Source organism: Erpetoichthys calabaricus, chromosome 4 (genome assembly GCF_900747795.2).
Source record: "Erpetoichthys calabaricus chromosome 4, fErpCal1.3, whole genome shotgun sequence".
Classification (NCBI taxonomy): domain Eukaryota; kingdom Metazoa; phylum Chordata; class Cladistia; order Polypteriformes; family Polypteridae; genus Erpetoichthys; species Erpetoichthys calabaricus.
Window position 1 is genome coordinate 136,391,394 of NC_041397.2, and position 15,968 is coordinate 136,407,361.

The 15,968-nt window shown below is 43.2% G+C and overlaps 1 protein-coding gene across 4 annotated transcripts in view; it reads left to right on the forward strand.

Moving 5' to 3' along the window:
- ppef1 (protein phosphatase, EF-hand calcium binding domain 1) overlaps positions 1 to 15,968 on the forward strand; it is a 209,986-nt gene that overhangs the window by 110,660 nt on the left and 83,358 nt on the right. For all 4 annotated transcript variants that reach the window (XR_007934848.1, XM_051927109.1, XM_051927111.1 and 1 more), the window contains one exon: positions 15,702 to 15,871. Coding sequence is in view for 3 of the 4 variants with exons in the window: in XM_051927109.1 (XP_051783069.1) it covers positions 15,702 to 15,871 (170 nt within the window). In the remaining variant the exon portion in view is untranslated. The remainder of the gene's footprint in view (positions 1 to 15,701; positions 15,872 to 15,968) is intronic.

Below are 15,968 nucleotides of genomic sequence, written 5' to 3' on the forward strand. Positions count from 1 at the left end.
GCGATCTCGTTCTTTCGGTCACTACCCATAGCTCATGACCATAGGTGAGGGTAGGAACATAGATCGACTGGTAAATTGAGAACTTCGCCTTGCGGCTCAGCTCCTTTTTCACCACAACAGACCGATGCAGCGCCCGCAATACTGCGGATGCCGCACCGATCCGTCTGTCGATCTCGCGCTCCATTCTTCCCTCACTCGTGAACAAGACCCCGAGATACTTGAACTCCTCCACTTGGGGCAGGATCTCACTACCAACCCTGAGAGGGCACTCCACCCTTTTCCGGCTGAGGACCATGGTCTCGGATTTGGAGGTGCTGATTCTCATCCCAGCCGCTTCACACTCGGCTGCGAACCGATCCAGAGAGAGCTGAAGATCACGGCCTGATGAAGCAAACAGGACAACATCATCTGCAAAAAGCAGTGACCCAATCCTGAGCCCACCAAACCGGACCCCCTCAACGCCCTGGCTGCGCCTAGAAATTCTGTCCATAAAAGTTATGAACAGAATCGGTGACAAAGGGCAGCCCTGGCGGAGTCCAACTCTCACTGGAAGCGGGTTCGACTTACTGCCGGCAATGCGGACCAGGCTCTGGCAACGATCGTACAGGGACCGAACAGCCCTTATCAGGGGGGCCGGTACCCCATACTCTCGGAGTACCCCCCCACAGGATTCCCCGAGGGACATGGTCGAATGCCTTTTCCAAGTCCACAAAACACATGTAGACTGGTTGGGCAAACTCCCATGCACCCTCCAGGACCCTGCTAAGGGCATAGAGCTGGTCCACTGTTCCGCGACCAGGACGAAAACCACACTGTTCCTCCTGAATCCAAGGCTCGACTATCCGACGGACCCTCCTCTCCAGAACCCCCGAATAGACTTTTCCAGGGAGGCTGAGGAGTGTGATCTCTCTGTAGTTGGAACACACCCTCCGGTCCCCCTTCTTAAAGAGGGGGACCACCACCCCGGTCTGCCAATCCAGAGGCACTGTCCCTGATGTCCATGCGATGTTGCAGAGGCGTGTCAGCCAAGACAGTCCTACAACATCCAGAGCCTTGAGGAACTCCAGGCATATCTCATCCACCCCCTGGGCCCTGCCACCAAGGAGTTTTTTGACCACCTCGGTGACCTCAGTCCCAGAGATGGGGGAGCCCACCTCTGAGTCCCCAGGCTCTGCTTCCTCATTGGAAGGCATGTTAATGGGATTGAGGAGGTCTTCGAAGTACTCCCCCCACCGACCCACAACGTCCCGAGTCGAGGTCAGCAGCGCACCATCCCCACCATATACAGTGTTGACACTGCACTGCTTCCCCTTCCTGAGACGCCGGATGGTGGACCAGAATCTCCTCGAAAGTCGTTCTCCATGGCCTCCCCAAACTCCTCCCACGCCCGAGTTTTTGCCTCAGCAACCACCAAAGCCGCATTCTGCTTGGCCTGCCGGTACCTATCAGCTGCCTCCAGGGTCCCACAGGACAAAAGAGTCCTGTAGGACTCCTTCTTCAGCTTGACGGCATCCTTCACCGCCGGTGTCCACCAACGGGTTCGGGGATTGCCGCCACGACAGGCACCGACCACCTTACGGCCACAGCTCCGGTCAGCTGCCTCAACAACAGAGGCACGGAACATGGCCCATTCGGACTCAATGTCCCCCACCTCCCTCGGGATGTGGTTGAAGTTCTGCCGGAGGTGGGAGTTGAAGCTACTTCTGACAGGGGGCTCTGCCAGACGTTCCCAGCAGACCCTCACAACACGTTTGGGCCTACCACGCCTGACCGGCATCCTCCCCCACCATCGAAGCCAACTCACCACCAGGTGGTGATCAGTTGACAGCTCCGCCCCTCTCTTCACCCGAGTGTCCAAGACATGTGGCCGCAAGTCCGACGACACGACCACAAAGTCGATCATCGAACTGAGGCCTAGGGTGTCCTGGTGCCAAGTGCACATATGAACAGCCCTATGCTTGAACATGGTGTTCGTTATGGACAATCCGTGACGAGCACAGAAGTCCAATAACAAAACACCGCTCGGGTTCAGATTGGGGGGGCCATTCCTCCCAATCACGCCCTTCCAGGTCTCACTGTCATTGCCCACGTGAGCATTGAAGTCTCCCAGCAGAACGAGGGAGTCCCCAGAAAGTATGCCCTCTAGCACACCCTCCAGGGACTCCAAAAAGGGTGGGTACTCCGAACTGCTGTTCGGTGCATACGCACAAACAACAGTTAGGACCTGTCCCCCCACCCGAAGGCGAAGGGAGGCTACCCTCTCGTCCACCGGGGTAAACCCCAATGTACAGGCTCCAAGTTGGGGGGCAATAAGTATACCCACACCTGCTTGGCGCCTCTCACCGGGGGCAACTCCAGAGTGGTAGAGAGTCCAGCCCCTCTCAAGGAGATTGGTTCCAGAGTCCAAGCTGTGCGTCGAGGTGAGTCCGACTATATCTAGCCGGAACCTCTCAACTTCGCGCACTAGCTCAGGCTCCTTCCCCTTCAGAGAGGTGACATTCCACGTCCCAAGAGCCAGCTTCTGTAGCCGAGGATCGGACCGCCAAGGTCCCCGCCTTCGGCCACCACCCAACTCACACTGCACCCGACCTCCTTGGCCCCTCCCATAGGTGGTGAGCCCATGGGAAGGGGGCCCCACGTTGCCTCTTCGGGCTGTGCCCGGCCGAGCCCCATGGGTGCAGGCCCGGCCACCAGGCGCTCGCCATCGAGCCCCACCTCCAGGCCTGGCTCCAGAGTGGGGCCCCAGTGACCCGCGTCCGGGCAAGGGAAAACGCCATCCAAAATTGTTTTTCTTCATAGGAGGTTTGTTTAACCGCTCTTTGTCTCATCCCTCACCTAGGACCAGTTTGCCTTGGGTGGCCCTACCAGGGGCATAAAGCCCCGGACAACAGAGCTCCTAGGATCATTGGGACACACAAACCCCTCCACCATGATAAGGTGGCGGTTAAAGGAGGGGACAAGCTGGACCTGCTGTGTTCAAATGTTAAAGGTGTCTTTAAATGTAAACTACTGGCACCTTTAGGCAGATCTGACCACAACCAGATTCGTTTTATTTTATTATTTATTGGACGGCACCCTGTTATCCCTAGAACAATAAGGAAGTGGAGCCTGGAGACTGGAATGGCTTTGATTGACTGCATTCAAATGACAGATTGGTAAATGATGTTCAGGTCACATGGGAACAATATTGAGACACCCAGTCACTGTATCACAAACTAAATTAACTTCAGTGCTAACACAGTGGTACCCTCGAAGACAATGCATTGCTTTCCAAACAACAAGCATTGGATTACTGAGGAGCTAAAAGGTTTCCTGAATGAGAAAAAGAGTGCATTTGAATCTGGTGACAAAGAGGCTGTGAAGAATGTACAGCATGTGCTAAAGAAAAAACTGAGTTCAAGCAAAGGAAGCTTACAAAGCTAAAATAGAAAACAAACTCACACATAATAACATGAAGGATGTCTAGAATGGACTGAGTATAATTTCAGGCCTCAAGCAATCCTAAGGCTCAGGAGCTAGAAAGGGATATGGACAAAGCTAATGCCCTGAAATACTTTCTATTAGTCCCAAACCCCATGCAACTTTCTTCCAATGACCAGTCTCCCACACCATCCCTACCACATCAACAACTCCTATCACATCAACTGGAATGAACAGCGACAAATCCACCTCTGATCATTGGTGTCAGTGAAGACCAAGTAAGCAGGCAACTAAGAAAGCTACACACAGGAAAAGCTGCTGGACAAGATTTGTGTCAATCCTGTTTAGTCTGTCCCTAAGGCTTTGGAAAGTTCTGCTGCTGTGGAAAATACTCAGTATTGTTCCTGTTCCAAAGAAGGTGGGAGCCTCTTCATGTAATGACTACTTTACAGACCAATGGCACTAACGTCTCACATCATGAAGAGCTTATAGAGGTCCTCTTGTGGTAGACCTCTTAGACTCACTGCAGTTTGCTTATCAGATGAAAACTGGAGTGGAGGATGTAATTATCTGTCTGCTCCACAAGGTTTATTCTCACCTGAACAAAGCTATCAGCACTGTGAGAATTATGTTTTTTGATTTCTCCAGCACATTTGATAGCATCCAGCCATCCCTGGCTGAAGTCAGAGATATGCAGGTGGATGAGCTTATGGTGTAATGGATAAGAATCTCTCTATTGGGCAGAGTGCAGTTTGTGAGATTCAAGGACTGTGTTTCTGATATGAATGTGAGTAACACTGGAGCACCATAAGGAATAATATTCTTGTCTCTTTTTCTCTTCATTTTGTACACCTCTGACTACAAATATAACACCAGGTTATGTCATTTGCAGAAATTCTCAGATGATTCTGCACTTGCGGAGTGTATTGATAATGGAGATGAGACAGGGTATACAGTAGGTGTCAGGTGGAGAACTTTGTTTCTTGGTACAAAGAGAATTGTCTGCATCTTATCATCGCCAAACCAAGGAACTGGTTATTGACTTTCACAGCCTCTATGTACAGGCACTATTCAAAGAGTGAATGTAGAGATGGTCCAGTCCTGTAAGTACTTGGGGTTCCACATTAATGACAGATTGGACTGGTCTCAGAACACAGAGGAACTGCATAAGAAAGGGTAGAGCCTGTGTCCCTTAAATGTCAATGTCAATGCCAACTTTATTTATATAGCACATTTAAAACAACACTGGAATGCTGTGGCCAAAGTGCTTTACAATAATAGAATTAAAGAAAAACATACAATTAAAGAAAAACATACAATTAACATGAAAAACATAAATAGAAATAAAATAAATCAACATAAATAAAATAAATAATAAATAGAAGTAATGTTACATAATCACAATGAGGAAACCATCAGCATTACTGAAGGTCACGGAATGCAAGTGAATAGAAATGACTCTTTAATCTTGCTGTAAACAGTTCAATTGTAGACGACTCCTTTATGTGATGAGGTAAAGAGTTCGACAGGTGAGGAGCAGCAGCTGCAAAAACCCTGTCCCCCTTAGTTTTATACTTGGTACGAGGGACAACAAGAGACAACTGACCAGAAGATCTAAGCTCTCTGGATGGCTGGTGTAAAACACACAATTCGGATAAATAGGCAGGAGCAAGCCCATGTAAAGATTTAAAAACTAGCAACAACATTTTAAAATCAATTCGAAAACTGACAGGCAGCCAGTGTAAAGAAGCTAATATTGGAGAAACAGAGTCATACTTTCTTGCCCCAACCAGAAAGCGAGCGGCAGCATTCTGGACCAACTGTAACCTGTGTATCAGGGATTTGCTAATCCCAGAATACAGCGAGTTGCAGTAATCAAGGCAAGAAAAGATAAAAGCATGAGTAGCTTTCTCAAGATCCCTAGAAGATAAAAAAGGCTTGATCTTACCTAATAGACGAAGCTGGAAAAAGCAACTTTTGACTACAGAATTTTTAACTTGTTTCTCAAAAGAGAGGTTACTGTCAAAGATAACACCAAGATTGTGGACTTGAGGTTTGCAAAAGACAGAGAAAGAGCTGAGAAGTCCAAGACCAATTTGGGCTTTAGCTGATGGACCCACTATAAGCACCTCCATTTTATTTTGATTCAGATCAAAAAAATTATTAGCCATCCAGGATCTTAGTTCAGAAGGACAGTTGTGCAGTTGATTTATTGCAGAGTTGCAAATGGGAATATAAACCTGTGTATCATCAGCATAGCAGTGAAAAGAAATGTTAAATTTCCTAAAAATAGCTCCAATAGGGTGAAGGTATATAGAGAATAAGATAGGACCCAAAATGGATCCCTGAGGAACACCACATTTAAGAGGAGCAGTAGACGAAAAAGAGGAATTTAAAGTCACTGAAAAGTGTCTACCAGTTAAATATGACCTGAACCAGTTAAGAGCAGCCCCTTTAAGCCCAACAAGATGTTCAAGGCTCAACAGCAATATCTCATGGTCAATAGTGTCAAAGGCAGCAGTCAGGTCCAGGAGGACAAGGACCGCAGATCCACCTGAGTCAGTAATATTAGACACGTCATTGAATACTTTAAGGAGGGCCGTCTCAACATCATGATAATGCCTAAAGCCAGATTGGTAAATCTCAAATAAATTATTGGAGTTAAGGTGGTCAACCAATTGATTATAAATAATTCTTTCTAATATTTTAGCTGGAAATGGAAATTGGGCGAAAATTGACTAAAACTCCAGGATCTAATTCTGCCTTTTTTAGACAGGGACGCACTGCAGCATGTTTAAAAAATGAGGGCACAACCCCCGCACTAACAGAATCATTGATAATGACTAGTAAAGATGGGCCCAAAATATCAAAGGCTTCCATTAAGAGGTGTGGTGGTACAATATCCAGAGGACTGGGGGCTGGTTTAAGGATGTCAATAGTTCTTTTTAGCTGTGAAAGTGAGACAGGATCAAAAGATTCAAATACAATACCATGATTAAAAGTAGGAAGTTCATAGTCAGTTGGAACAATACCACAGTGAATTTTATCAATTTTACTGACAAAGAATGAAAGAAACTGCTCATATGAATGAACAGTTCTGTTTAATCCCATCACAGAATGAGGGTGAATGGCCACATTAATTGAATTAAATAAGATCCTAGGATTCTTAGAATGACGGGAAACTAAATCAGCGAAGAAATCATGTTTAGATTTCTTAACTGCAACCTGGAATTTGAATAGAGAAGTCCTAAAAATCTGTTTAGAAACAATCAGTCCATCTTTTTTCCAACGCCATTCCACAGTTCGAAAGGCGCGGTGCAGCGATTGCGTAGTTTCATTTAGCCAGGGAGCAGGTCTTCCCTTATTACAGCATGTCTTGAGCAGAGCAATTGAGTCTAATACCGTTTTACAAGAAGAATTAAATTCTAAGACAGAATCATCGATACAATCGTATTGGACATGTACATCAAGACTAGAGAATGTGGTTTTAAAATCAGATATAATAGAAGAATTTAAAAAGTGAGAGCAGCGTGAAGCACAATTAGTAGTAGGGACATCTACAGTAATATTCAAATCCATCATTATTGAAAAGTGATCAGTAAAAGAAACATCGCCTAAATCAATATCATTAACTGAAATATCAAGTGTAAGAAAGAGATCAAGGGTGTGACCGAGAGAGTGAGTTGGCGTATTAATATGCTGGATAAAATCAAATGATTCCAATAGTGATAAAAAGTCATTAACCAAAGGTTTCGATTGACAACAAACGTGAATGTTAAAATCACCAACAATAAGTACTTTGTCATGGGAGAGGGTGATATCAGCCAGGAGATCAGAGAATTCAGAAATTAATATATCATTAATTACAGGAGGTCTATAAACCACAGCAAACAACAAAGAAGGGGAGCTGCACACTTCAAAAGTTGCTGTTCAAAGCTGCTAAATGGACCCTTTGTAAGGCTCTGACACAAAAACATACTTTTAAAAACAGTGGCAATGCCCCCATCACGATGAGTCAGACGAGGAGAGTTTAGAAATGAATAACCTGATGGTACCAAGTCAGTAATACATGAAGAGTCACCATTTACAATCCAGATCTCAGTGATGAAAAAGAAATCCAGATTATTTGAGATAATAAAGTCTTGCAGAATAAAAGTTTTATTAGACACTGATCTCACGTTCAAGACAGCAGCCTTGATAGAAGTAGAAGAGCTTGCTGCGGGATGAGCATGGGTGAGCATACGAAGATTAGCAGTGTTTACTCCCCGAGAGCACACCGAGGAAAAGTGATGCCGCCTTGAAATGGAGAAATTAATTCCAGTGTCCAGTGCCCATGAACTAGGGATGGATTCCTGTGCAGGAGAAGATGGGTCGAAGGCAACTCGCAGGCATCGGGAAACCAAGCTCTGGGACTTGAGTCGGTGTTGTTTAACAGCAATACCTTCTCTTCTTCTACATGATACAGGGGTCCAGGTGAAGAAGTCAGCAGATGAATAAAACAAAGGTGGAGGATCACATAATATCCCAACAGGAGATGAAAATCGAGAGGAAAGCAAGCAAGAAAATATGTTAAGTAAAGAATCACGTTTGTAGGACTGTGGTCGTTGGGATAAACTAATACAAAAAAACAAAAATAAAACAGATTAGCGAGATGATCAGACGGCCAGCCACACCAGTCAGCGCCATCTTTAATGTGGGTAGTGATATCCTTCACATTTTCTATAACTCTGTGGGTGTGATTGCCAGTGCGATATTCTACGCTGTTGTGTGTTGGGCTGGTAACATCACTTCAAGAGGCCCACAGAATCTACAAGCTAATTAAAAGGGCAAACTCAACTGAAGGATGCACTCTGGACCTCCTGGAGATCGTAGCAAAGGTGAGAATTAAAACAAAATAGAGTGCCATTATGAACAATGTTACGTATCATGTTTCTGACACACTAAGACTGAGTACTTTCAGCTAACAAATTATTCCGAAGTGTGTGAAAAAACACTGCTGGGGCTCCTTTATACTAACAACAATCCATATTACTAACCGAGAATGCTAAACCGGATGATGGACGCAGGCACATCCGGCCATGGGCCGTAGCTGCAAAAAGACGTACTGCGCAGGCGCAAAAAGAGTCCGCGAGAGTCGGCTGAGGAGCCGAGAAAGGCGGACAAAAGAGGGCGAGAGAGGCGGATGAGGGGCCGCGAGAGGCGCAGGCGCAAAAAGAGTCCGCGAGAGTCAGAGAAAGGCGGACAAAAGAGGGCGACAAAGGCGGATGAGGAAGCACAAAACACATTGCACACGAAACTAGACCCGAAAAAAAAAAAAAAAAAAAAAAAAGAGGCTCGCGCACAACAGCAAGGCACCCCCCCCCCTACAGGCACCGGACGGGACACACACCAAGAGGGGGATTCAACAAGCCCATGGAACACAAAACCACCCCACAGACCCTACAAGCGAGGTACGGGACACACACAAAGAGGGGGATTCAACAAGACACAGGAACACAAAAAGAAAGAAGACGCTCGCGCAACAACAATCCTCAAATCCCCCCCCCCCCCCCCCCCCCCCCCCCCCCCCCCCCCCCACACACACACATCCATAAGAAGTCACACCCAAAGCCACATATTCTAAAGTGAACATCAACACCTTCACACTAGACAGCATAGGTGTCAGCATTGGTGGATCTCCTTACAATAAAGCACTATTAACCAATCAATTGCAGAAAAGGCTCCATATTAACAGTGAGTGCAATACTCCTTATTACTTATCAATATTTCTAAAAGAAAAAATGTCTCGACTCCAAAAACGCAAAGCTCAACTAAAGCTTCTAACTAACGATGTACCTAAAAGTAAAAACTTTATGAACTGCGTTAGATCCTACAATAGTTCATTTGCTTTTAGTAAATATCAGGCCACCAAAAGGCAATGGCCCATACTGCTTTCCCATATGTGCACAAATACTGCATCACATTGGAACAGTGCACCCTGAAACAAATCAACAACGCAAATATGCACAAATCTACATCCTGGATCCACATGACGCAAACTATCAATCAAAGTGCTGCATCGCAACAGGCACGGATTCAAAATGAAACACCTCCCGTCTCAGACATACGTTAACGGCAAGGAAGGCTACAACGGGCGTCTCACACAGCACAGGCAAATCGATTACAGCTCCAAAACAACACATCCCAAATACTACACATACAACAACGCGCCTCTCAAACGGCACAAGCAAAACATACACCGGGAAAATTCATTCGGATTAATGAATGTCATTTGCAATCATTGTCATTCAGTTCACTTCCCTGAAGAAACAACTGGCAATACAAGTAATACATTTAGACGTTGTTGTCAAAAGGGTCAAATTAGACTGCCTTCTTTACATTCATATACTGAATATCTACAGAAGATTCTAACTGACGATGTACCTGAAAGTGAAATCTTTATCAACTGCATTAGATCCTACAAATCGGTATCCACTATGAACATTAACGGTGGCACTGCACGTGACATCCGTCTTCAAAAAATGTTGTTTATTGATGAATGTTCAATTGCATGAAGTCACTTACTCAACACCATTCATAAACTTCTACAAACGTTTATGAATAATAATATTTGATTTGGAGGAAAGGTACTTTTATTAGGAGGAGATTTTAAACAGTGATTAGCTATTCTTCCAGATGCCATGCACTCAGCTATTGTTCAGTGCACCTTAAAATACGCAGACAATTGGCATTGCTTTCAAAAGATACAGTTAGTAAAAAAGATACGATGTCCAGAACCAGATCATAACAATTGCTTATTACAACTGAGAGATGGTACACTCACCAATACAGATGGACTTCAGCCACATATTATTACAATTCCTCAAGCCTTTATCTGCGACGACTTAGTTACAGAGAGATTTGGAACAGCAATCTCATTAGACCAAATGCCCCTTTTAACACAACGCACTATATTATGTCCAAAAAATATTAATGTGGAAAACATAAATACCCAAGTCATTCCATTACTTCCTGGAGAGACACAACTCTTTCTAAGCTCTGACAAACTTGACTCTGATCACAACAATAACCATCTTAAATGACCTTACAAGTTCTGAGCTGGAATTACCTTTTACAGTTAAACGGCGTGTACAAAGAAATTTTCCAATAAACCTTTACACTGTGCCACACACTTTATTATTTGCTTTCTATTTGCATCATCTACACCGTCACACTATTCTATATCTCATTCATACATCACGCTCTTTATCATTCCCAACACCAGGGGTTGGCGAGCGAAGCGAGCAGGGGGCGGAGCCCCCTAGTATGTAGGCATAATTCTCACTATGACTATGTCTGCCAAGTCAGGGGTTTTCTTTCTTTTTAATTTTCTTGCTTTATAAACATTCTGGCGTGTGTTCAGACCAAAGTATGTGTGTTAGTTTATTTATTTACTTATCTACATTTATTTTTACATTTACATATTTGGCTCATGACTTTATCCAAAGTGACTTACAAAATTTGAGATACAATTGGTTACATTTCTAACTACTGCACCACACTACCTGCTTATCTACTTATTTATGTATTTTTTTATTTAAAGGGCTTCTGTAAAAAGCCATATTTCCCCCTGCAGACAAAGTTCTATCTATCTATCTATCTATCTATCTATCTATCTATCTATCTATTCAGTGCGCAGCATTTCTTTATGATTGAATTTTGAATGTTCTGATATTACTCCTCTATTGCTTATACTTTTGGGTCAATAAGTGGTGATGATTCTATGGATCTAACTGTTACTCTCTCATGAAAAGTATTCCTCCATATTCTAATCAGAAATACTCTAAAAGCATTTTGAAACATGAAAGGTTATTCATAGAATTTAGACTGGTAATTAGTAGTGGCTTACATCCTTACTCACTATAGTGTGCCATTCAGACATACCCAACCACTGACTCAGAAATTGAGGATATGAATCTGTTATGAGTATCATATTCATTTGCATAAATTATTAAAAATGATTTTCCCTCCTAACCAATATGTCAAATTTGTTTTGCCAGCACAAACCACCACAAAGCATGAATGAATGAAACACCAAATTAGTTACAAATTATTGTAGGTACAGTGCATCCGGAAAGTATTCACAGCGCATTACTTTTTCCACATTTTGTTATGTTACAGCCTTATTCCAAAATGGATTAAATTAATTTTTTTCCTCAGAATTCTACACACAACACCCCATAATGACAACGTAAAAAAAGTTTACTTGAGGTTTTTGCAAATTTTTTAAAAATAAAAAAACTGAGAAATCCCATGTACATAAGTTTTGACATCCTTTGCTCAATACTTTGTTGATGCACCTTTGGCAACAATTACAGCCTCAAGTCTTTTTGAATATGATGCCACAAGCTTGGCACACCTATCCTTTACCAATTTCGCCCATTCCTCTTTGCAGCACCTCTCAAGCTCCATCAGGTTGGATGGGAATCGTCGGTGCACAGCCATTTTAAGTTCTCTCCAGAGATGTTCAATCGGATTCAAGTCTGGGCTCTGGCTGGGCCACTCAAGGATATTCACAGAGTTGTCCTGAAGCCACTCCTTTGATATCTTGGCTGTGTGCTTAGGGTCGTTGTCCTGCTGAAAATGAACCTTCGCCCCAGTCTGAGGTCAAGAGCGCTCTAGAGCAGGTTTTCATCCAGGATGTCTCTGTACATTGCTGCAGTCATCCTTCCCTTTATCCTGACTAGTCTCCCAGTCCCGGCCACTGAAAATCATCCCCACAGCATGATGCTGCCACCACCATGCTTCACTGTAGGGATGGTATTGGCCTGGTGACGAGCGGTGCCTGGTTTCCTCCAAACGTGACGCCTGGCATTCACACCAAAGAGTTCAATCTTTGTCTCATCAGACCAGAGAATTTTCTTTCTCATGGTCTGAGAGTCCTTCAGGTGCCTTTTGGCAAACTCCAGGTGGGCTGCCATGTGCCTTTTACTAAGGAGTGGCTCCCGTCTGGCCTCTCTACCATACAGGCCTGATTGGTGGATTGCTGCAGAGATGGTTGTCCTTCTGGAAGGTTCTCCTCTCTCCATAGAGGACCTCTGGAGCTCTGATAGAGTGACCATCGGGTTCTTGGTCACCTCCCTGACTAAGGCCCTTCTCCCCCGATCGCTCAGTTTAGATGGACGGTGTAGCAGTTAAGGCTTTTGTCCACCTCTTGAACCCTCAGGTACCACTCTGAACACCAGGTAAAAGTATAACTAATATTTATTTTATAAATATACTGTGCACCAAGCACCCTCCACTCCACACTCATAAACACTACAATTCTCTTACAATAAACCAATCCTCCACTCCCAGACACTTCGCCCTCCTACCTCCCAGCTCAGCTCAGTGTTCTGGGCTTCCCATAGTCCTTTTATAGCTCCTGACCCGGAAGTGGTTCCAAGCACAACCCACAAGTCCATTTCCTTCCGGGTCAGGGCAAACAGTCCTCTTCTTCATCCCGGGAGCACGTCGTTTCTTCCGGACACGTGATGCTGACGCACTCCCGGGTTATAGGGCATACAAGAGCCCACTACCCCCCTACAGCGACTCCTGGCGGCCCCCAAGGTATCCAGCAGGGCTGTGTCACAACACTACAAAGTCCATGAGGCCCTGCTGGAACTCGGGGCACGAATATGCTGTCCGGAGGGCTCCTCCTAGCGGCCTGGGGGTGAGGGCCGGACTGGGAAGCCGGCAATCCTCCACAACGGCCAGCTCTAGGAAGAGTCCTGGTGGTTTCAAACTTCTTCCACTTACTGATGATGGAGGCCACTGTGCTCATTGGGACCTTCAAAGCAGCAGAAATATTTCTGTAACCTTCCCCAGATTTGTGCCTCGAGACAATTCCTTTGACTTCATGCTTGGTTTGTGCTCTGACATGAACTGTCAACTGTGGGACCTTATATAGACAGGTGTGTGCCTTTCCAAATCATGTCCAATCAACTGAATTTACCACAGGTGGACTCCAATTAAGCTGCAGAAACATCTCAAGGATGATCAGGGGAAACAGGATGCATCTGAGCTCAATTTTGAGCTTCATGGCAAAGGCTGTGAATACTTATGTACATGTGCTTTCTCAATTTTTTTTTATTTTTAATAAATTTGCAAAAATCTCAAGTAAACTTTTTTCACGTTGTCATTATGGGGTGTTGTGTGTAGAATTCTGTGGAAAAAAATGAATTTAATCCATTTTGGAATAAAGCTGTAACATAACAAAATGTGGAAAAAGTGATGCGCTGTGAATACTTTCCGGATGCACTGTATATAATGGTAGATAATATATAAATATAATGCATGATTTTCTTAACTCAAGGAGAAAAAAAATACTAGGCACCAAATGAACAAAGACTCAGCACTTCAGTCTTCAACACATCCAGCTGTCAAACGTAAACTGAAAGTGACAGAATTCTAATAGCCACTTAGGCAGTGTTTAGAAAGCATCTGATAACATTAAAGAAATATGTTGAATATCACTAAATGAAAAAAAACACATTTGTCTTAAGCAGAAGAAATGTAAAGTGTCTTACAAGAATTTACATTATACCTCCACAAAGAAAAAGTAATGAATGATGTAAGATAAGAAAAATATCACTAATGCATTTTGAAAGAGTTATGATTTTAAGACAGTTTTGGACAAAATTAGAATACGCAAGGAATTTAAATAACTCCAGTCCCTTTGATTGATAGGTTCTAATATAATAAAAATGTAAAAAATATATAAAAAGTGTTGAACAGAACAGGCAACTCAACCCAACATCTGGTCAATATTTTGAGATTTAAATGTCTCCATAGCATGGCTGTCTACTGTACTACCCTGCCCGTAATCTGCATGTAGCTGTGGTTCTCTGTGTTTGGAAGTACTTTCTAATGTTCATTCTGTACTCTCTATAATTCAGCCTTTTCTTATATAGGGATATGTTTTGTCTCTGAATTGGATTGATCACATCTGAATATGGAGTTTTTTATGGACGGAGTTTTTTATACATAAACTTGTAATTTCATTAAAAACCTCTTCCCCATCATATAAAAATAAAAAGTTGATTTTGAAAGGCAGGAAGTCACATAAACATATCTAAATATTACATATACATATAAATATACTGTACATATAAATTCATACACATTTTTATATATTTACAAGCTGTGTAAGCCCGTGCTGTAAAAAGCCTGGGGTCCTAGAAACTATTGAAATTGGTAGAAAAAAAATTGAAATGTAGAGATGTCAGGTAATTGAAAGGAACTGCTCTGGCCATCTCTCTCCTAGAAGGATTCGTTTTGCTGATGTGCTCGCATTGCTTATGCATTACAGGTGGGAGGAAAAGTAAAAGGGATGCTGTTTTGCCGATGTTAGCGGCTAAGTGACTTTGTCTTCTGAGGTTTTGTTTTGCAGACGTGCTCGCCTCGCTTGTGTTATTAGTGGCTAAGCAAGTTTTCTGTTTCCTTGGAGGCAGAGACCATACCTCGATTCCACCTCTCACTTCCGGGCCGGACAGACACGCACACTTCCATGCATAGACGTTTATATATAAGATGTACTATTGGGAGAAGGATGTTAAGGATAGCGCTGCCAGGTAAGAGCAAAAGAGGAAGGTCTAAGAGGATGTTTATGGATATGGTGAGAGAGGACATTCAGGTGATGAGCGTAACAGAAAGAAAAAGGTGTAGAGGACAGGACGATATGGAAGACGATGATCCACTGTGGGAACCCCTAATGGGAGCAACCAAAAGAAGAAGAAGATACATATACACATAAACTGTAGGTCATTTTTATTGGTTGAGGTTTCTGGCTCTACACTGTATTCTGTTCTTATTAGAGTTGTAGATTTTAATTGGAACATTTCATTACACTTTCATTCACTTAAATAACTGTTTCTAGTCTTAGAAGTTGAATTTTCAGAATCAAATAGAAGACTTGCCATTTTGCTATTGTAATTGAAAGGTAAAGTACAGGAATTCCAATGTGTGACCGACTGTATCACCTTTAGGTGTAGATCTGTGAACTGTGCATTTAGTTGTACTTATAAAATAATGGCAAATCTGCCCTTGCCCACTCAGGTCCCTCATTTATTTAACTTACTATTTTATGCTGCTGTATAAATTATTACTTTTATCTTCTTCAATACATTCCTTATTTTTTTAAGTGAAATTGTTTAAAGAGTTCTCATTGCAAAAAGTGACTTTACAAATTGTGTAGGTTTTCGAAAATTCTTTATCAATTATATAATTCAATACATTTAAAAATAAAAAGCTTTCTTTACCAGATTTAATCTCCCATGTTTTGGATCCAAATAATGACTTCATGAATGAAGAGGCCAAGTTGGCAAAATATGAGAAGATTGAAGTTCCAGATTCCTATGCTGGTCCACGCCTTTCTTTCCCTCTTACTGTGGTGCACACCAATGCTTTGCTCAGCGGGTTCAAGCAACAGCAAGTAAGTAAACCAATGGCGTCTATAAAATTATCTTCATAGATTTTCAAGAAAGGACATTCACTTATTATTTAACTAGCTGTGATACCTATATAAGACG